The sequence below is a fragment of the Salvelinus sp. IW2-2015 genome, linkage group LG36, assembly GCF_002910315.2.
Source record: "Salvelinus sp. IW2-2015 linkage group LG36, ASM291031v2, whole genome shotgun sequence".
NCBI classification, from domain to species: Eukaryota; Metazoa; Chordata; class Actinopteri; order Salmoniformes; family Salmonidae; genus Salvelinus; species Salvelinus sp. IW2-2015.
Window position 1 is genome coordinate 24,612,165 of NC_036875.1, and position 21,419 is coordinate 24,633,583.

The 21,419-nt window shown below is 46.1% G+C and overlaps 1 protein-coding gene across 3 annotated transcripts in view; it reads left to right on the forward strand.

Annotated features, from left to right (window-relative positions):
* parp4 (poly (ADP-ribose) polymerase family, member 4) overlaps positions 1–18,607 on the forward strand; it is a 40,866-nt gene extending 22,259 nt beyond the window's left edge. For all 3 annotated transcript variants that reach the window (XM_023981330.2, XM_023981331.2, XM_023981332.2), the window contains exons 6-34: positions 3,769–3,876; positions 4,015–4,173; positions 4,402–4,539; positions 4,651–4,836; positions 6,933–7,081; positions 8,648–8,779; positions 8,856–8,954; positions 9,115–9,298; positions 9,438–9,588; positions 9,952–10,088; positions 10,213–10,344; positions 10,440–10,526; positions 10,765–10,929; positions 11,018–11,061; positions 11,487–11,568; positions 11,647–11,784; positions 11,918–12,122; positions 12,285–12,355; positions 12,565–12,852; positions 12,994–13,164; positions 13,277–13,357; positions 13,448–13,528; positions 13,915–14,010; positions 14,112–14,561; positions 14,660–16,113; positions 16,231–16,306; positions 16,587–16,689; positions 17,397–17,538; positions 17,741–18,607. In XM_023981330.2, coding sequence (XP_023837098.1) covers positions 3,769–3,876; positions 4,015–4,173; positions 4,402–4,539; positions 4,651–4,836; positions 6,933–7,081; positions 8,648–8,779; positions 8,856–8,954; positions 9,115–9,298; positions 9,438–9,588; positions 9,952–10,088; positions 10,213–10,344; positions 10,440–10,526; positions 10,765–10,929; positions 11,018–11,061; positions 11,487–11,568; positions 11,647–11,784; positions 11,918–12,122; positions 12,285–12,355; positions 12,565–12,852; positions 12,994–13,164; positions 13,277–13,357; positions 13,448–13,528; positions 13,915–14,010; positions 14,112–14,561; positions 14,660–16,113; positions 16,231–16,306; positions 16,587–16,689; positions 17,397–17,538; positions 17,741–17,939 — 5,508 coding nt within the window. In that variant the 3' untranslated portion in view covers positions 17,940–18,607. The remainder of the gene's footprint in view (positions 1–3,768; positions 3,877–4,014; positions 4,174–4,401; positions 4,540–4,650; positions 4,837–6,932; positions 7,082–8,647; positions 8,780–8,855; positions 8,955–9,114; positions 9,299–9,437; positions 9,589–9,951; positions 10,089–10,212; positions 10,345–10,439; positions 10,527–10,764; positions 10,930–11,017; positions 11,062–11,486; positions 11,569–11,646; positions 11,785–11,917; positions 12,123–12,284; positions 12,356–12,564; positions 12,853–12,993; positions 13,165–13,276; positions 13,358–13,447; positions 13,529–13,914; positions 14,011–14,111; positions 14,562–14,659; positions 16,114–16,230; positions 16,307–16,586; positions 16,690–17,396; positions 17,539–17,740) is intronic.
* Positions 18,608–21,419: the final 2,812 nt, after the last annotated feature.

Below are 21,419 nucleotides of genomic sequence, written 5' to 3' on the forward strand. Positions count from 1 at the left end.
ACTGCACCTGTTTGAACTCGTTACCTGTATAAAAGACAACCTGTCCACACACTCAATCAAACAGACTCCAACTGGCTCCGTAAGAAGCATCTCAAGGTCCTGGAGTGGCCTAGCCAGTCTCCAGACCTGAACCCAATAGAAATTCTTTGGAGGGAGCTGAAAGTCCGTATTGCCCAGCGACAGCCCCGAAACCTGAAGGATCTGGAGAAGGTCTGTATGGAGGAGTGGGCCAAAATCCCTGCTAAAGTGTGTGCAAACCTGGTCAAGATCTACAGGAAACGTATGATCTCTGTAATTGCAAACAAAGGTTTCTGTACCAAATATAAAGTTCTGCCTTTCTGATGTATCAAATACTTATGTCATGCAATAAAATGCAAATTAATTACTGAAAAATCATACAATGTGATTTTCTGGATTTTTGTTTTAGATTCCATCTCTCACAGTTGAAGTGTACCTATGATAAAAATTACAGACCTCTACATGCTTTGTAAGTAGGAAAACCTGCAAAATCGGCAGTGTATCAAATACTTGTTCTCCCCACTGTATATACATACAGTTGAAGTCGGAAGTTTACTTACACTTAGGTTGAAGTCATTAAAACTCGTTTTTCAACCACTCCACAAATTTCTTGTTAACAAACTAAAGTTTTGGCAAGTCGGTTAGGACATCTACTTTGTGCATGACACAAGTTATTTTTCCAACAATTGTTTACAGACAGATTATTTCACTTATACACAATTCCAATGGGTCAAAAGTTTACATACACTAAGTTGACTGCCTTTAAACAGCTTGTAAAATTCCAGAAAATGATGTCATGGCTTTAGAAACTTCTGATAGGCTAAATGACATCATTTGAGTCGGTTGGAGGTGTACCTGTGGATGTATTTCAAGGCCTACCTTCAAACTCAGGGCCTCTTTGCTTGACATCATTGGAAAATCAAAATAAATCAGCCAAGACCTCAGAAAAACAATTGTATACCTCCACAAGTCTGGTTCATCCTTGGGAGCAATTTCCAAACGCCTGAAGGTACCACGTTCATCTGTTCAAACAATAGTACGCAAGTATAAACACCATGGGACCATGCGTCCGTCATACCACTCAGGAAGGAGATGCGTTCTGTCTCCTAGAGATGAACGTACTTTGGTGTGAAAAGTGCAAATCAATCCCAGAACAACAGCAAAGGACCTTGTGAAGATGCTGGATGCTGGAGGAAACAGGTTGTCGAATTTTTACTAAGATTAAATGTCAGGAATTGTGAAACTGAGTTACATTTACATTACATTTAAGTCATTTGAGGCAGACGCTCTTATCCAGAGCGACTTACAATTGGTGCATTCACCTTATGATATCCAGTGGAACAACCACTTTACAATAGTGGCATCTAACTCTTTTAAGGGGGGGGGGGGGGGGGGTGGGTAGAAGGATTACTTTATCCTATCCTAAGGTATTCCTTAAAGAGGTGGGGTTTCAGGTGTCTCCGGAAGGTGGTGATTGACTCCGCTGACCTGGCGTCGTGAGGGAGTTTGTTCCACCATTGGGGTGCCAGAGCAGCGAACAGTTTTTGATGGGCTGAGCGGGAACTGTACTTCCTCAGAGGTAGGGAGGCGAGCAGGCCAGAGGTGGATGAACGCAGTGCCCTTGTTTTGGGTGTAGGGCCTGATCAGAGCCTGAAGGTACGGAGGTGCCGTTCCCCTCACAGCTCCGTAGGCAAGCACCATGGTCTTGTAGCGGATGCGAGCTTCAACTGAAAGCCAGTGGAGAGAGCGGAGGAGCGGGGTGACGTGAGAGAACTTGGGAAAGTTGAACACAGACGGGCTGCGGCGTTCTGGATGAGTTGTAGGGGTTTAATGGCACAGGCAGGGAGCCCAGCCAACAGCGAGTTGCAGTAATCCAGACGGGAGATGACAAGTGCCTGGATTAGGACCTGCGCCGCTTCCTGCGTGAGGCAGGGTCGTACTCTGCGAATGTTGTAGAGCATGAACCTACAGGAACGGGTCACCGCTTGATGTTAGTTGAGAACGACAGGTGTTGTCCAGGATCACGCCAAGGTTCTTAGCACTCTGGGAGGAGGACACAATGGAGTTGTCAACCGTGATGGCGAGATCATGGAACGGGCAGTCCTTCCCCGGGAGGAAGAGCAGCTCCGTCTTGCCGAGGTTCAGCTTGAGGTGGTGATCCCGTCATCCACACTGATATGTCTGCCAGACATGCAGAGATGCGATTCACCACCTGGTTATCAGAGGGGGAAAGGAGAAGATTAATTGTGTGTCGTCTGCATAGCAATGATAGGAGAGACCATGTGAGGATATGACAGAGCCAAGTGACTTGGTGTATAGCGAGAATAGGAGAGGGCCTAGAACAGAGCCCTGGGGAGCACCAGTGGTGAGAGCACGTGGTGCGGAGACAGATTCTCGCCACGCCACCTGGTAGGAGCGACCTGTCAGGTAGGACGCAATCCAAGCGTGGGCCCGGCCGGAGATGCCCAACTCGGAGAGGGTGGAGAGGAGGATCTGATGGTTCACAGTATCAAAGGCAGCCGATAGGTCTAGAAGGATGAGAGCAGAGAGAGAGAAGTTAGCTTTAGCAGTGCGGAGCGCCTCCGTGACACAGAGAAGAGCAGTCTCAGTTGAATGACTAGTCTTGAAACCTGACTGATTTGGATCAAGAAGGTCATTCTGAGAGAGATAGCAGGAGAGCTGGCCAAGGACGGCACGTTCAAGAGTTTTGGAGAGAAAAGAAAGAAGGGATACTGGTCTGTAGTTATTGACATCGGAGGGATCGAGTGTAGGTTTTTTCAGAAGGGGCAACTCTCGCTCTCTTGAAGACGGAAGGGACGTAGCAGCGGTCAAGGATGAGTTGATGAGCGAGGTGAGGTAAGGGAGAAGGTCTCCGGAAATGGTCTGGAGAAGAGAGGAGGGGATAGGGTCAAGCGGGCAGGTTGTTGGGCGGCCGGCCGTCACAAGACGCGAGATTTCATCTGGAGAGAGAGGGGGAGAAAGAGGTCAAAGCACAGGGTAGGGCAGTGTGAGCAGAACCAGCGGTGTCGTTTGACTTAGCAAACGAGGATCGGATGTCGTCGACCTTCTTTTCAAAATGGTTGACGAAGTCATCCGCAGAGAGGGAGGAGGGGGGAGGAGGGGGAGGAGGATTCAGGAGGGAGGAGAAGGTGGCAAAGAGCTTCCTAGGGTTAGAGGCAGATGCTTGGAATTATGAGTGGTAGAAATTGGCTTTAGCAGAGAGACAGAAGAGGAGAATGTAGAGAGGAGGGAGTGAAAGGATGCCAGGTCCGCAGGGAGGCGAGTTTTCCTCCATTTCCGCTCGCGCTGCCGGAGCCCTGTTCTGTGAGCTCGCAATGAGTCATCGAGCCACGGAGCAGGAGGGGGGACCCGAGCCGGCCTGGAGGATAGGGGACATAGAGAGTCAAAGGATGCAGAAAGGGAGGAGAGGTTGAGGAGGCAGAATCAGGAGAAAGGTTGGAGAAGGTTTGAGCAGAGGGAAGAGATGATAGGATGGAAGAGGAGAGAGTAGCGGGGGAGAGAGAGCGAAGGTTGGGACGGCGCGATACCATCCGAGTAGGGGCAGTGTGGGAAGTGTTGGATGAGAGCGAGAGGGAAAAGGATACAAGGTAGTGGTCGGAGACTTGGAGGGGAGTTGCAATGTATTTGGCTAAGGTGTATGTAAACTTCTGACTTAAACTGTATACACATATACATACACATATATATGTGTATCATACTATGCAGTGTGTGTACCTATGTGTTTTCCAGGCTAACAGCAGCACATGGTCGGTGTTGGAGCTGCAGAGTGGCAGCACAGAGGGGGGACAGCAGCAGTTCCGTGTGGTGAGGTACTGGAGAGAGGACCATGGTGCTAAGGTGAGCTCATGTCTTTGGTCACTGATTCACAGGATCCATGGATTCTTGGCTAGTTATTATGTCATTAGGATGAACTATCCCTATTTGGGTGGACTATCCCTACTACCTGTTTGGTCTGCTGTCTTGTCTGTCTGTCAGTCAGCAGCTGTGCAGGACAAGCAGGTGTTCCTCTCCATGTCAGAGGAGGCTGTGGAGGTCTACCAGACTCTCAGGAAGGAGCTGCAGGTCAGAGGACTCACACTGAGGACCACCCTCCCTCCAGAGGCTCCGGATCTGGGCTCTGCCATCCTGCATCAGGTCAGACACTCCCCCTTATGTATAGACACATAGTTTCTTAAAAATACAGACAGACACAACATATTATATCAGATTTGCCCTTTTTTACCCATCACCTGAGAAATACTCTAATAGATGTTGGCACTCCACTGTAAGATTTGGATTCTATGTGATTCTGTACAGCACTACAGTAATCAGTGCTGTGGGTGCCAGTCAGGGGTTGATTGACATGTCTTGTGTGATTGATAGCTGCTGCTGGAGGAGAAGCTGAGTTGCATCAGCCTATCACAGGAAGTGGGTGTGTTCGTGGAGCTGCTCTGGGCAGAGGCCCTTGGTTGTCTGGACAATGTCCTCAAGGTTCCAATCACCAGCCTCAGTCTCAACGATGTAAGTGAGCTGTGGTTGGCTCGCAGTGTTCATGATGCATACTGTATTAGTCTGTCTTTCTGTTGGTCTCTGAGTACTTGTGCTCATTGAAGCTGTATCGTTGTTGTGTAGGTGAGCAGGGCTGAGGGGCTGCTGCTACAGGTCCAGAGGAAGCTGAGGGCGAGACAGGGGGAGGGGCCAGACACTGAGGTGGCTTCTCTGATGGAGGAGGTCTACACCCTCCTGCCACACAAAACTGATCTGTCCCATCTCCCTCTCCACACTAAACTCATCTCATCGCAACTGGACCTCTGCCAGGTAACACTATGTTATTTTTTAGCAGAATGAACACAGTTTAAATGACATGGGATCCAATCCCAACCCAACCACTTATTGACTTTCTCCCCTCTACATATCTATAGTCCTAGCCTATATCATGTGTGTGTGTGTATTTATATATATTACATCTATATATATTTACAGTATATCACAAAAGTGAGTACACCCCTCACATTTTTGTAAATATTTGAGTATATCTTTTCATGTGACAACACTGAAGAAATGACACTTTGCTACAATGTAAAGTAGTSAGTGTACAGCTTGTATAACAGTGTAAATTTGCTGTCCCCTCAAAATAACTCAACACACAGCCATTAATGTCTAAACCGCTGGCAACAAAAGTGAGTACACCCCTAAGTGAAAATGTCCAAATTGGGCCCAATTAGCCATTTTCCCTCTCTGGTGTCATGTGACTCGTTAGTGTTACAAGGTCTCAGGTGTGAATGGGGAGCAGGTGTGTTAAATTTGGTGTCATCGCTCTCACACTCCCTCATACTGACTGTTCACTGGAAGTTCAACATGGCACCTCATGGCAAAGAACTCTCTGAGGATCTGAAAAAAAGAATTGTTGCTCTACATAAAGATGGCCTGGGCTATAAGAAGATTGCCAAGACCCTGAAACTGAGCTGCAGCACGGTGGCCAAGACCATACAGCGGTTTAACTGGACAGGTTCCACTCAGAACAGGCCTCGCCATGGTCGACCAAAGAAGTTGAGTGCACGTGCTCAGCGTCATATCCAGAGGTTGTCTTTGTGAAATAGACGTATGAGTGCTGCCAGCATTGCTGAAGGTGTGGGGGGTCAGCCTGTCAGTGCTCAGACCATACGCCGTACACTGCATCAAATTGGTCTGCAAGGCTGTCGTCCCAGAAGGAAGCCTCTTCTAAAGATGATGCACAAGAAAGCCCGCAAACAGTTTGCTGAAGACAAGCAGACTAAGGACATGGATTACTGGAACCATGTCCTGTGGTCTGATGAGACCAAGATAAACTTATTTGGTTCAGATGGTGTCAAGCGTGTGTGGTGGCAACCAGGTGAGGAGTACAAAGACAAGTGTGTCTTGCCTACAGTCAAGCATGGTGGTGGGAGTGTCATGGTCTGGGGCTGCATGAGTGCTGCCGGCACTGGGGAGCTACAGTTCATTAACCATGAATGCCAACATGTACTGTGACATACTGAAGCAGAGCATGATCCCCTCCCTTCGGAGACTGGGCCGCAGGGCAGTATTCCAACATGATAATGACCCCAAACACACCTCCACTGACGACCACTGCCTTGCTAAAGAAGCTGAGGGTAAAGGTGATGGACTGGCCAAGCATGTCTCCAGATCTAAACCCTATTGAGCATCTGTGGGGCATCCTCAAATGGAAGGTGCAAGGTCTCTTAACATCCACCAGCTCTGTGATGTCGTCATGGAGGAGTGGAAGAGGACTCCAGTGGCAACCTGTGAAGCTCTGGTGAACTCCATGCTCAAGAGGGTTAAGGCAGTGCTGGAAAATGATGGTGGCCACACACAATATTGACACTTTGGGCCCAATTTGGACATTTTCTCTTAGGGGTGTACTCACGTTTGTTGCCAGCGGTTTAGACATTAATGGCTGTGTGTTGAGTTATTTTGAGGGGACAGCAAATTTACACTGTTATACAAGCTGTACACTCACTACTTTACATTGTAACAAAGTGTCATTTCTTCAGTGTTGTCACATAAAGATATACTCAAATATTTACAAAAATGTGAGGGGTGTACTCACTTTTGTGATATACTGTATATACAGTGGGGAGAACAAGTATTTGATACACTGTCGATTTTGCAGGTTTTCCTACTTACAAAGCATGTCATGCAATAAAATGCAAATTAATTACTTAAAAATCATACAATGTGATTTTCTGGGTTTTAGATTCCATCTCTCACAGTTGAAGTGTACCTATGATAAAAATTACAGACTTCTACATGCTTTGTAAGTAGGAAAACCTGCAAAATCGTCAGTGTATCAAATACTTGTTCTCCCCACTGTATATATATATATATATATCAAAACACAATTAAATGAACACTAACATGGATCTTTATTGTAGTTGATCAGAGACGTGCTGAATGTGAGCGAGGCAACACTGAGAAGCCCCATCCCTTCCTGTCTGGGGAAGTACCGCGCCCTGAGGTGCAGCATTGAAAGAGTTTCCCCTGGTCCTGAATTTCTGTATGTCACTGAACTTCTACACGACAGGTACTGACCCACTCCAACGGGGCCTAAAATGTACTTTTTGGTCCACCAGCCACTGTGGCAGGTAGATGAACAAATATTTCAGTCACATCCATAATTACATTTAAAAAACACACCAAAAACAGATTGTTTGTTTCCTTGTCGCTCATTGTTGAAATTAGCATTATGACTATCTTTAATTAAATCATTCAAAAACCTTTATTAATGCAATTGCTGACAGAAGTTGACAACAGGAACATAACGCATGTTTCCGAGTAAATTCTGCATCAAAGAAAAGCTTTTTATTTTATTCAACCCGATGTCCAGCCCTAGTGATGTCACTGCCTACGTCATTATCTTCTACTTATGAGACCAAAACCATGCCTACACAACACTAAAACTCTTGTTTATATAGCTATCTAAAAGCTTAGCAGTAAATGTCCAAGTTGATTTATAGTGGAATGTCTGACTAATCTCTTATCTCTTACACTCCCCTGCAGAATTCTGTCTTCACAGGCACACATTTCTCAGACAGTTTCTTCGTAATAAGCAGAGAGACTAGAAACATACTGTGGAACCATATTAAACCTCATAATGTATATATATTGTTAATCTGTAGTCTAGGACACTATAAATGTAAGGAGGGAGGGGTCTTATAACTCCTCCCCTTCTATTAATACAATATAAGCATAATCAATTATTATAATACATCAAACATTTGGTACAGCCCCTATCATGACCCCTAGGTGAACCTCTTACAAGATGACCATGCTTTGTAATGCTTCTATAGCAATTAATGTATTGGTACATTTACATTTAAGTCATTTAGCAGACGCTCTTATCCAGAGCGACTTACAAATTGGTGCATTCACCTTAAGAAGCAATGTGGTATATTGCTCAATTTCATTACATTTTTTTGTGACCTGAGACAAAATGTTCAGCTGCCCTTTTAAGAGCGGGAGGTTACTGTGGTAATGGGGCCACTCGAGTCATTACGTCTGTGTGTGTGTGTGTGGATCTGACTAGGGCATCTCTTCGCTATCAGTTGAAGCAGCAGAGTCAAACTAACGTTGAAAAACAACCCAGCTTGTGAACAAAGCAATGTAAATAGCCAAGAAACATGAGGACAAAGTCTAACTTTGCAAACTTTAGAGTAAATTAGACCAACTTTTATGCCTGTGCGCAGCGCCTCCTAAAATGTATCTATCAGCACTTCACTCAGTGAGCACAGCTCCCCTGCCAGGCAGTTTTGCTGCGTGCGGTAGAATATAGGATTCCTATTTCTTTGTGCAATTAGCAGTTATGAAACCAAACTGCAGAAATACTTTGAAAAAAGCTACTGCAGCATTTTTCTAACCCAACTCGCACATATGCTCATACTTGACTTTTAACTTTTTATTTGCGAATGTAATGCTCGGATTGTAGAGCCCTGCGAATTGACCACCCGCCAACGTGGCTGCTGAAATAGACATTCTTACACACCAGTATCTAAATCTACCCATGGGTGGCCGGTGTTCATTTTATGCCCTACACTCCAGTGTGTGTGCATGTGCGTGCTTGTGTGTTTAACTCTGCATCTCTCTCCTACAGACAGGTGCAGATCTTGCAGGTGCTGAGAGTAAACAGAGGGGTAGAGCTACAGATGTTTAGGGAGGAGCTGGGGAACGTTAAGCCCCTCCTCCACTCCTCCAGCCCCAGCAGCTTTGTGGGGATCCTGTCTCGGTGAGCACACACACGCACACCAATGATTGACATATTGTACATGACTGATGTGATATGTTGCCAATTCTGTCTATAGGGGTCTGTTGCTGCCCAGAGTTGGAGTGGAGCACCATGGGATTGAGAGAACAGACATTGGGAACTTGGGCGGTGGCATCTACTTCAGTGATGCAATGAGGTCAGTGGACAACATTATATGCCAAATATATTCTATTGAGACACTGCAAATATATTCTGTTTGTATACGAACAGCACTAGTTTGAAATAATGTAATATATTCTCTGTTTATCAGCAGCAGTATGAAGTATTGTCAATATACTCTCTGTGTGTATCCTCAGTACCAGTTTGAAGTACTCTAAGCCCAGTGTGACGGACGGCAGTCGGTTGCTGCTGGTGTGTGACGTGGCGTTGGGGCGCTGTACTGACCTCCAAAAGAGGGACAGCAGCCTGACTCACTCCCCTGAAGGATACCACAGTGTACACGGGGTTCGCCACACCCCCAAGAAACCCTCAGAGTTTGACGTAACCCTTTTTAAAAATTCTGTACCTGCGTTTGTTCAGTGCTAATGCTGACATTGTAATGTTCAGATTGTGTGCGTGCTTCCGTCCGTGCGTGCGGTTCCCTGCGTGTTTGTGTTTCTGATATGTGTGTGTATTCCAGGATGATGAGTATGTGGTGTACAGCCCGGAGCAGGTGAGGCTGCAATATGTGGTACAGTTCAGACTGGAGGAGGACCAGCTGAAGGACTTCCAGCCCACCATAGATACTTCTTCTACCGAGCTTCCGCTTCCTGTCTCTCCGTCTGACCTCCGTAAGAACTCAATTAAATACATCTTTATTGTAAACTTACAACCAAACTCAGGGCCATACGTAATGCTGACCCAATAGAAACAGTAACAAAGCATTCTCTCCAACCCTGTTTTGGTAAAAAGCTGATGGATGGGGCTGGATGGGCTGGATGAATGTAACCCTATGCCAATGCTATATCATGGCCAGCCATGATATCAAAATTATAGATTTAACCATGTTTTGAGGTTATACATATAATTAATTTATAAGTCCAAATGGATGTAACAACTGCTGATTGCCCCTTTTTGAAGAGCAAAAAAATAGACAAGACCTAAAATAAGTACATTTGCTTGTTCTGAGGCTGTTATTGATGACCTGTGTGTAGTGTCCTGTGGTGAGGATGTTGGGAGTTGTAAGAACCCTCTAGAGGAGGTGACTGCAGGCCTGTTGGACTGCTCTGGACAACCTCTCCCCCTACAGGCCGTTCATGTCAGGGCCAGGCTGATGGATCTGCTCTCCCAGGTACGACTGGACTGGACTAGATTAGTCCATTTCAGTCCAGTCTAAACTAGACTATACTGGACTGTACCATATTTGACTGGACATCAGTCCTTAAGTAACAGGCCTCTCTCCTATTGGCTACCAGGTCATCATCTTCCAGACATACACCAATCAGAGCACCGCCCCCATTGAAGCCAAGTACGTCTTCCCATTGGATGATTCTGCTGCTGTGTGTGGCTTTGAGGCCTTCATCAATGGGAAACATGTAATGGGACAGGTAATTCACCCTCACCCTCTCAGCAGCACACAGTGATCAGTTATGCATGTGTAGTATTGTGTTGTGAGCTGTTGTGTTGTGTCCCTCTGTCCCAGGTGAAGGAGAAGCAGCAGGCGCGTAAAGAGTATAAACAGGCCATAGAGAGAGGCCATGGAGCTTACCTAATGGACCAGGATGCACCTGTACGTCTCTCCCTACCTCCTTACCTCTCTGCAGACACACTTTGTCACTTTACATTGAACAGGAAATAGAATGTGTCAAACGTGAACATGCTCTCTTTAGTACAGACAGTGTGTCATATGCTGAGCTTTCAGATCATTCTTTTAAATCAGATAATGATTATCCTATGGTTGAAATAATCTGTGGTTTCAGTCTTATGTCTTGCGTCATGACGGTGATGTCATCTTTGCGTCCTCTCAGGATGTTTTCACCATCAGCGTTGGGAACCTGCCGGCCGGTGCCACCGTCCTTATCAAAGTTACCTTCGTCACCGAGCTGGTCATTATGGAGGGCTTGATCAACTTTTCGTTGCCCGGTAGTGTGGCACCATGGCAACAGAGCTCAGCGCTCAACCAGAGGACTCAGGTAGGAGGGACTAGATTGATTGATTTTATATGTTATTAATGATGCGTTTAGGTTTGCGTCATGTGTGTGCCATTGTGTGTGTCTGTAGGTGACTTTGGAAAAGGTGTGTGTGACCAACCTGGATTCCCAAGGGTGAGTGTTCCTCTTAACCAGCTCTGTAGATGGATGGGTACACCATTCCTGTATCCTTATCATTACTTAATGATCCCTTGTCCTCATATTGACCTGTAGTGTCTGTCTGTCTTTCCTCGTTCTGACCTGTAGTGTCTGTGTCTCTCCTCGTTCTGACCTGTAGTGTCTGTCTCTCTCCTCGTACTGACCTGTAGTGTCTGTTTGTCTCTCTCCTCATACTGACCTGTAGTGTCTGTCTGTCTCTCTCCTCATACTGACCTGTAGTGTCTGTCTGTCTCTCTCCTCAAACTGACCTGTAGTGTCTGTCTGTCTCTCTCCTCATACTGACCTGTAGTGTCTGTCTGTCTCTCTCCTCATACTGACCTGTAGTGTCTGTCTGTCTCTCTACTCATACTGACCTGTAGTGTCTGTCTGTCTCTCCTTAGGGAGTTCAGTCTGGACATGTCCATTGAGATGCCCAATGAGATCATCAACCTGCACTGTCTCACACACAAAGTCAAGATCAAGGTAACACAGCAGGCCGAGCAGTGTATGTGCATACTTCCGTGCGTGTGTGTAACACTGTGTGTGTTGTGTTAACCCCAGAGGACCGACTGTAAGGCGGTGGTGAGGACATGTCCAGGTGAGACTCTGGGTCCAGATGGGTTCCTGGTCTGCTTCAGTCTGGCTCAGATCCACCTACCCAGGATGTGGGTGGAGAAACACCCAGATAAAGACAGCCAGGTCTATCTCTCCTTCTGTCTCTCTATACTGTACATCTGTCTCTCTTAAATACGGCCTGGTCTGTATCTCTCTATCTTTCCTTCCTTCTCTCTGTCTAATCATATCCATCTCTTTACGTTTCCCCCCCTTCCAGGCCTGTATGTTGGTATTTTACCCAGACTTTGAGCCCTGCCCCACCTCCAGCCCCATGTCCGGCTCCAATGAGGTGATCCTGCTGTTGGACTCATCTGAGTCCATGAGAGGAGAAGCTCTCCAGAACGCCAGGAGAATCGCCCTGCAGCTTCTTAATACCCTGGACCACCACAGCATTCGAGTCAACGTCATCTCCTTTGGCTCAGGTGGGCTCCTATTCAAACAGTCTCCAAACTGAGCTAAATCAACTTCATGTATCATGTCGTTTGCATTCGCTTTGTTAGTGGGGGATTTTTGTTGTTGCTTACTTCAGACGGATGAGTTTGACAGTAAGACACTAACTTTTCCCCCATACTTTTGTCTCATAGACCAGAAGGATGCTTTTCTCTCTGCCAACCCTCTAGTCGAGGCCCTCCAACCAGCCAAGAAGTTCATCATGGTGAGTGCTGACACAGGCCCAGGGGCCAATCACAATCTTTTATCATTAGTCTCTAGAATATTAGGCAAACATACAGTTTTTTGAGCATATAAAAAGCTCACTCAGAATATTTTTATGGAATATTCACAATCATTGGAGTATTATGTGCATGTAAATGTTGTCCTTGATCAAATTCTCATTTTCTGAATGATCCTTTCCCCTATTGTTAGTCCTCCCCACCTGTTGGGGGCAGCACTGAGCTGTGGAGGCCCCTGCGCAGCCTGAGTCTGTTGCCTCCGTCGCAGGGCGTGAGGAACCTGCTGCTGCTATCAGACGGTCACGTCCAGAACCAAGCCCTAACCCTGCAGCTGGTCAGACAGCATGCCCAGCACAGCCGCCTCTTCACCTGCGGCCTCAGCCCAACAGCTAATCGGCACATGTTGCGGGCCCTGGCCCAGGCAGGGGGGGGGGCCTATGAGTTCTTTGACACAAAGACAAAGCACACCTGGCGAGAGAAGGTACCAGCACACTTTTACAGCGACCTTTCCTATGTCTTTAGATGTCTGTATATTATCTTTGGTTCCAACACAACCACATAACATGTGGTCAACTTGGGTGAACTGTCCCTTTAAACAGATGTTTTTCTGTGTGTGTCTCAGGTGGCGTGCCAGGTGAAGCGCATCGTGTCTCCAGGCTGCAGCTCTGTGTCTGTGAAGTGGCAGCAGTTTAACCCCTCAGCTCCCCCTCCTGTCCAGGCCCCCTCTCAGCTCCACGCACTCTTCACTGACTGCCACACCCTGGTCTACGGCTTCGTGCCACACTGTACACAGGTATACTGTCACAGAGGCGTGTTTGTGTGTTTGTATGCATGCGTGCGTGTGTGGACATGCCCAGATCACAAAGCGCTGTGAGACTAACTTGTCCATGTGTCGGGTGCCGTAGGCCACTCTTCTTGGAGACCTGAGTGGTCAGAACATTGAGACAATGGTGTCCACCACTGAGCTACAGAAAACCAGGGGCACGGTGAGACCACCACACTCACTTCACCTTACTGTTTATACTGTCTCAGTCACACCTGTAATACATCTCTGTGTGTGTGTGCACGTGTTTCAGTTCCTTCATAAGCTCACAGCGAGGGCCGTTATCAGAGACTATGAGGATGGCAGTCTTCACACCAACGAGGCTGAACACGAGGTGTGGGGGAACATTAGATTGTGAATGGAGTAGTGTTGTCACAACCAGTATCGCTATACTACAACACCAGATTTTTCTTACCAAAAAAGAAAACACAAAGCAGGCTAATGTTCCTTTAAAAACCTACTTTATGTAAAATATTGTGTGCTTGGAAAAGAAACGTGACTCTGGGTGACAACATAAGGCTGTTTTTTACCAACATTAGGAGTGTTTTCCTCTGGAAATTAAGGCTGCTTCATGTTTTGTTTCCTTTCCTTCCTTCCTTCCTAGTATTGCGGTACTGGTATCGTGACAACCCTAGTATGGAGTGTGTACACTGTACCTATTCTGTGTTTATGGAAAGTTTTTTGTTTTATTTATATATATATATTATCAATTCTCTCAAGGGGAAGAAATCCGTAATGAAGTCCTTCATCATTGAGCTGAGCAAAGAGTTCTCCATCCTGTCTCAGTTCACCAGCTTTGTTGCCATCGAGGAGAGGGTACGTCTGCCAAACGCTAGTGTGTGTGCGCACACACATCGACAATACTTCAATACAAATGTAGAAAAATACAATGTTCTGATGTGTTCTTTCTCTCCCAGGACTCAGAGCAGCCTGACGTGGGCTTCACAGACGTTCCCAAACTGATCTCAGACGAGGACGTCGACTTCTTACCTTACCTTAGCTGGCAGGAGGAGGAATATGAGAGAGATGGGATGGACTCGGGATCAGACTCAATGTCAAACTTGCTGGATGGTGGGCCAGGGCATGTTTTATGCAGAAATATCTGTCTAGGGGGGATGGGGGAGGAGCATGAATCGATGGTTCAACACCAGGTGGATGACAAATCATGGGAAGGATCTGTGAATTGGAACTTACGTTCCAAATCTCTAAATCAGAGTGCTACGGTTAAGGTGCCTCTTGGTAGTTCCTCTGACTTAATGGACTCTATGGTCTTTGCCAGCCCAGTGACCGTGTCCAAACCTCTAGATATGACTTTGAAGAGTGAAGGAGCTGTGACGGATGAAGAGATGGAGTGCTTTGATGACATGGTAGTGATCTGCTTCTTTCTTGCTGTTAACTATAAAGAAAAATGATTCCTGTCAATTCATAGTTTAATCACTGAACTGTTCTTGTTTTTGTTTTACAGGACTTTTGTTTTCAGGAATCTGAACACCCCCTTCTTGGCTCAGTAATCATGCATAGTGAGGCTCTGTCCTCTTCTTACTCTCCAACTCGCCACACGATTGCAGGTAGCCAATGCATACCAGTCACCCCATACCTTGCTACCAAAATGCTGGCTATAACTGTGGAGACGGATTTCATCCCTGAGCTGTCTGAGACCTTCCAGTCTCTCCCAAAGATAGTGAGGCATGGGAAGAGTAGACAGGTAGACTTTAGACGGGCGGAAAGACACAGGAAGGTTTGTGCCGGTCCGGCATTTGACCCTGTAGAGACACAGAAGAAGTCTCTCTCTGTTGCTGATGTGCCTCGTCCTCCTCCCTCTGTTCTTCAGTTCAAGTCTCACGTTTTTGCTTATGGTCTTTCTCCTCCACCCCGTGCTTCTGTCCTCAGTTCTCCTGGTCCTCCTCCATCTCGACTGCAGTCTTTCTCTGTCGCAGTTTCAGATGCTCTTCCTCCTCCACCCCCTGCCTTCTGTCTCAGTTCTCCTGGTCCTCCTCCATCTCGACCGCAGTCTTTCTCGTCGCAGTTTCAGATGCTCTTCCTCCTCCACCCCCTGCTTCTGTCCTCAGTTTCTCCTGGTCCTCCTCCACTTCGACTGCCATCTTTCTCTGACGCAGTTTCAGATGCTCTTCCTCCTCCACCCCCTGCTTCTGTCCTCAGTTCTCCTGGTCCTCCTCCATTTCGACTGCAGTCTTTCTCTGCCGCAGTTTCAGATGCTCTTCCTCCTCCCTCTGGTCTTGTCTCCAATGAGTTTCGAGCGATTAGATACGAGATGGGAGTTCATCCCAGACCTGGAGTTGGGGCTATCTCCCATACTGCTACCTTCCCGAAACTGCGAGCCGGTGGGGACCTGCTACTTTCCAAACCCCGAGAGCCCTATCCTGTGGAACTGCCAATGTGTGAGTCTAGCAAAATGTGGACCGTGGATAATAGCTTATCTGAGGATAAGGATTGTGGACTAGTGGAGATGGACCACTGGCAACCTTCTGTTGTCCCTGCCTCTGTGCCCCCATCAGGGTTTGGTTTCGGGGGCGGAAGGGCAGGGTCTCAAAGCAGCCAACCTCACGGCTCTTTGTTTGGGGCCACAGCCAGTGCATGTTACATTCCAGGTTTATATGAGGCTTCTTCAGCAGGCGGACCACCTCTGTGCTCGCTGTTTGGCAACACACCCACTCTTCCTGGAGGCTCAGCCAGATCAATGGGGTTAAGTTTTGAGGCACCACTTACTGGCGGACACCTCAACTCCCTTTTACCCACCACTCATGGCGCCTATCTGACCCAATCTTTATGGCCCTTAGTTGGATCCTCTCAGTTTGGTAGCTCTCTTAGGACACTACACCAACATCATGTACTACCACAAGCACAGAAACCTCTGGATATAAAAGAAAACGTACAAAAACTTGTCGGAGACAGTGAAAGGTATGTGTCAACGTCCGTTCGTCCGTCACTTTGTCTGTCTGTGTATGACCTCTATTGGAGACATGTATTGTTATGTGTAGCTCTGTGATATCCTAATGAGGTAGGTTTTGATTTCAGGAGGGGAGGTCTTGAATTCAGGAAGAATACTCTTGATGTAGTAAAATGGACAGAGATTTTTGCCCTCCAGCACTCGGTAAGTACAGCAAAGGTTCCCTTTTCTTAAGGCCTGTCTCATCTGCATAGAAAATACTATTATTGATAGAAAATATGAACTAATCATATCTCTGTATATACATTATATTGTTTATTGATAGTGCAGGAGCATGGATTGAATTCAGAAACAGATTTTCCAGATACTCAAAGCATTGTATGGGGAACTCACTTCATCGATACCAATGTGTGGCACCATTCGCCAATGAGCAATGGGAGCCATTTTGTGCCAAAAGGCTACCAACATGTTTTGTTTGTTCCAGGAAGGTTACTGGGAGTGCTCTGCCAGCCTGGGTTCCCTCCTAGGTGTGGATGTGGACTACTTTGCAAACGTCTTCCTGAAGAATAGAGGCATCAGCTCTCTAGGTAGGCTACACTACAGACTGATACAAGATAACTGTTTGTCTGGGAGTCTATGAACATTCAGTATAGGCTGTTTTTGAGCAGTAAGAAAAATTACACAAATATTGTGTGCGTGTGTCATCCAGGCGCTACAGAGGGTAGTGCTTACGGCCCAGTATATCACTGGGGCCAAGCTTCCTGCCATCCAGGACCTATATACTAGGCGGTGTCAGAGGAAGGCCCAAAAAATTGTCAAAGACTCCTGTCACCTAAGTCATAGACTGTTCTCTCTGCTACCGCATGGCAAGCAGTACCAGACCGCCAAGTCTAGGTCCAAAAGGCTCCTTAACAGCCTCTACCCCCAAGCCATAAGACTGCTGAACAATTTATCAAAATGCCACTCGAACTGTTTACATTGACCCCCCCTTTGTTTTTACGCTGCTGCTATTAACTGTTTATTATCTATCCATATTCACTTTACCCCTACCTACATTTACAAATTACTCAACTAACCTGTCTCCTGCACATTGACTCGTTACCGGTACCCCCTCTATATACAATATAGCCTCATTTATTGTTACTTTAAAAAATGTTTTACTTTAGTTTATTTTGTAAATATTTTCTTAACTGTATTGTTGTTGAAGGGCTTGTTAGTAAGCATTTCACAGTAAGGTCTACACTTGTTGTATTCAGCGCATTTGACAAATAAAAATTGATTTGTTGTGTGTCAGGTGTGAGGGCACATGCTGACATCCTGAGGCTGGTGGCCAGTCTGCTGGTGCTGCAGCTGATGAGGGTGAGGAGGCTAGAGGAGGGGAAGCTGCTGCTCAGCCTGTTCCGTCTGGACCTGGACCACTCTCCTCCTCAGCCCAGGTACAGTGGGTCTCCTCTCTCTGCTCCACTATATAACACCCCAAGCATTCAATCTAGAAAGTATGAGGGAAGTTCATGTGATTCATGTGTCTGTGTTTCTCTTTGGATAAGGGTATCTATGTATTGTTTTTGTTTGGTGCATTTCTCGATGCGTGTGTGTGCGCGCATGCACTAAATATGGTTACTGTCTGTGTTCCCCCAGGTGTGAGCGCTGGGAGGCGGTGAGGAGGGCGGTGGACTGGGTGTGTTGGGCAGACAGGGAGTACCCGTGTGTGTGCAGCAGGCTGGAGTTTGGCTGGGACTGGGAGTCGTCCACACGGCGGCTCCTGGGCATCGACCCCCCACACCCCCTCTCTCCCCTCATCATCCTCGGGTCCACAGGGGGAGTGAGGGCCCAATGACTTCCAGAAGGAGAAAGGTGTATGACCAGTATATACATCTGCAGCTTTTGCTTTTACTATTTCACTTATTACGAGGTTAAGGTACTATTCTATACTGATAACCTTTTCACTGATCAAATCAGTTTTGTAATTCCAAATCTTTGCATTTAAAGGTGTGATATTATGTTTTCTCAAAATACAAGAGCAATCTAAAATGTATTGATACTCCTCAATCTATGGCCATGTTCTATATCCATACAGCTGTCAGTGTGTGATTTCAGTCATACTGATAAGACCTTGCTCCAATTTTCTTTGTTTTCTTTGTCTGACTGAAATAATCCTCTGATGGATAAGCAGAACAGCAGGTTAATGTGGTCATGCTATTGGTCACTCGGGTTCCAATTCGATCCTTTACACACACACCTTAAAGCCTTTCTAAAAGAATGGATTGATTTTAAGTGTCTGTTTCACAATATATAAACATAGTCAGCTTGAATCGGTGTGTGTTACAGCACGAAAGTCAAATCCAAAAGAACCCGACTCGCTACTGTTGTGTTCACTTACCAGGTTCACCACAAGGTGTCGCTATAAGAAAGGTTAATGACTATTAATAAAGATGTAAATGAATGCATACTGGGAGAAGAATAAGATGGATGCCTACACCATACAGTAAAGTCACGTTCATCTTACCTTTCAGCCTGGACTCTTACTGAGTAAGGTCTTCAGTTACTACATACTACACAACAGATAGCTGGTTGAGTAAGACCCTCTGTGTTCTGGATCCACTAGTTGCTGAAATTCCATAACTTTCATATTCTAACAACAACAAAAAATCTGAGTTAGCTTGCCATGATTACACAACATCCATGTCACTGTCAGTCCCCCTTCCTGTTGTCTCTTCTGACCCCTGATGACCTGAAGGTGTCAGAGGAAGATCCTCTTGGCCTTCTCTACAGCTATTCCAGTTCTGTCTTCAAATGATTGTTCACTTCTTTTGACAGAATTTCCTTGTACAACCTTTGGTAATATGGTTGACCAACTTGGCCACACTTGTTTCTGCTATTGAGACAGGTGCATGAACACACAAGAGCCAGATAATAAGGCCCCCACCAACCAGAGGCACGCCAATGACCAGGGAAAGAAAGTAGATGGTCATATATTTGTCAGTGAAAAGATCAGATCCAAATGTTTTTTTAAAGCGACAGTTGGCAATAAAGACACTTTTCATCCATCCCTGGGCAGTGTAAATATTTACATAATCTAACCAGGGGCAGCAGGTAGCCTAGTGGTTAGAGCGTTGTGCCAGTAACTGAAAGGTTGCTGGAACGAATCCCCGAGCTGCCAAGGTAAAAATCTGTCGTTCTGCCCCTGAGCAAGGCAGTTAAGGCAGCCCCCCACATCTCTGATTCAGAGGGGTTGGGTTAAATGCGGATTTTTAAAATAGGTATTAGACACATTCACATGTGGGATATATTAGTATTAAGGCATCTTCAGATGCTACAGAGTCTTCACGTGAATGAACATCACAGGCAAAATCCTAGGCTGTGTCACGCACTGGAGGGGGCATTGTTTATTAGCACACATGCTTCACACATTTTTTGTCTAGCAGCCCAGGGGAAAATAATATGACCTTTAAATATGTATTTTATTGATGTATCTAATTTGTGATACATTTGTCAGTTACCATTGAACATTTGACCAGCATTTAGCCTTTTTGCATTATAAAAAAAAACATTCTGAACATAATATAAACTGTCACAACTGAGTCAGTCTTGTACTCAGTGATGACAAGTCTCTCCTCAGAGGTCAGGTTCTACTGGGAAGTCCCACGTGTTTGCAGTGGTTGTTGGTCTTCTAGCACACAAACCAGTCTCAGTTTATGAGAGCACCTATCCAGTTGAGTACTAAACTCAGAAATGTAATCACAAGTTTGGTAGATGAACAGAAGCAGTTGCAGCAGCTATAATTCCTGAAACACACACTGCATCTCTTGCGGCAAAACATCTTCTGCTAGATCTTAACAATTAGCATGATAACACAAGTAATTATAATGGGTGGACACAGCATGTACACTATGCCATGAGGGCCTATGGGTTGTATGCTGTACCATGCAGGCTTGAAGAAGCACGGAAGGTTCAAAATGTACTCCAAAATGAAGACAGCCAGGAAAACTAAAACATTGGCAGCTTTGGTCAACAGGGAGAGAAGTCTGAGGAATGTCAAAACTGAATACAACCTGAAATGGAACCCCCAGGGGGAAAGAAGGGGTCGACCCAGAAACCCTTGGAGGAGAGATGTCCAGGCAGAAATGACAAGAGAGCGGCCTAAACTAGTGCAACCTGGAAAAACTTGCTCGCCCAAACCAAGGGAGATGGACATTTGTCAAAGGCCTATGCTTCTATGGATTCAAGGGGAAGTCTGATTGTATTCATATATCCAGGGTTTGGGAGTAAGTGATTGCAACAAAAAAAAAAAAATTGTCACATGCGCAGAATACAACAGGTGTAGACTTTACAGTGAAATGCTTACTTACAAGCCCTTAACCAACAATGCAGTTTTAAGAAAAATAAGTATTGAGTAAAAAATTGAAAATAAAAGTAACAAATAATTAAACAGCAGCAGTAAAATAACAATAGCGAGGCTATATACAGGGTGTACCGGTACAGAGTCAATGTGCGGGGGGGACCGGTTAGTCGAGGTAATTGAGGTAATATATACATGTAAGTAGAGTTAAAGTGACTATGCATAGATAATAAACAGAGAGTAGCAGCAGCGTAAAACAGTCTGGGTAGCCCGTTGATTAGCTGTTCATGAGTCTTATGGCTTGGGGATAGAAGCTGTTAAGAAGCCTTTTGGACATAGACTTGGCGCTCTGGTACTGCTTGCCATGCGGTAGCAGAGAGAACAGTCTATGACTTAGGTGGCTGGAGTCTTTGACCATTTTTTGGGCCTTCCTCTGACACCCCCTGGTATAGAGGTCCTGGATAGCAGGAAGCCTGGCCCCAGCGATGTACTGGGCCATACGCACTACCCTCTGTAGTGCCTTGCGGTCAGAGGCTGAACTGTTTCCATATTAGGCAGTGATGCAACCAGTCAGAATGCTCTCGATGGTGCAGCTGTGGAAACTTTTGAGGATCGGAGGACCCATGCCAAATGATTTCAGTCTCCTGAGGGGGAAAAGGCTTTGTCGTGCCCTCTTCATGACTGTCTTGGTGTGCTTGGACCATGTCAGTTTGTTGGTGATGTGGACCCCAAGGAACTTGAAGCTGTCAACCTGCTCCACTACAGCCCCGTCGATGAGAATGGGGGTGTGTTCGATCCTCCTTTTCCTGTAGTCCACAATCATCTCCTTTGTTGTGATCACGTTGAGGGAGAGGTTGTTGTCCTGGCACCACATGGCCAGGTCTCTGACCTCCTCCCTGTAGGCTGTCTCATCGTTGTTGGTGATCAGGCCTACCACCGTTGTGTCATCTGCAAACTTGATGATGGTGTTGGAGTCGT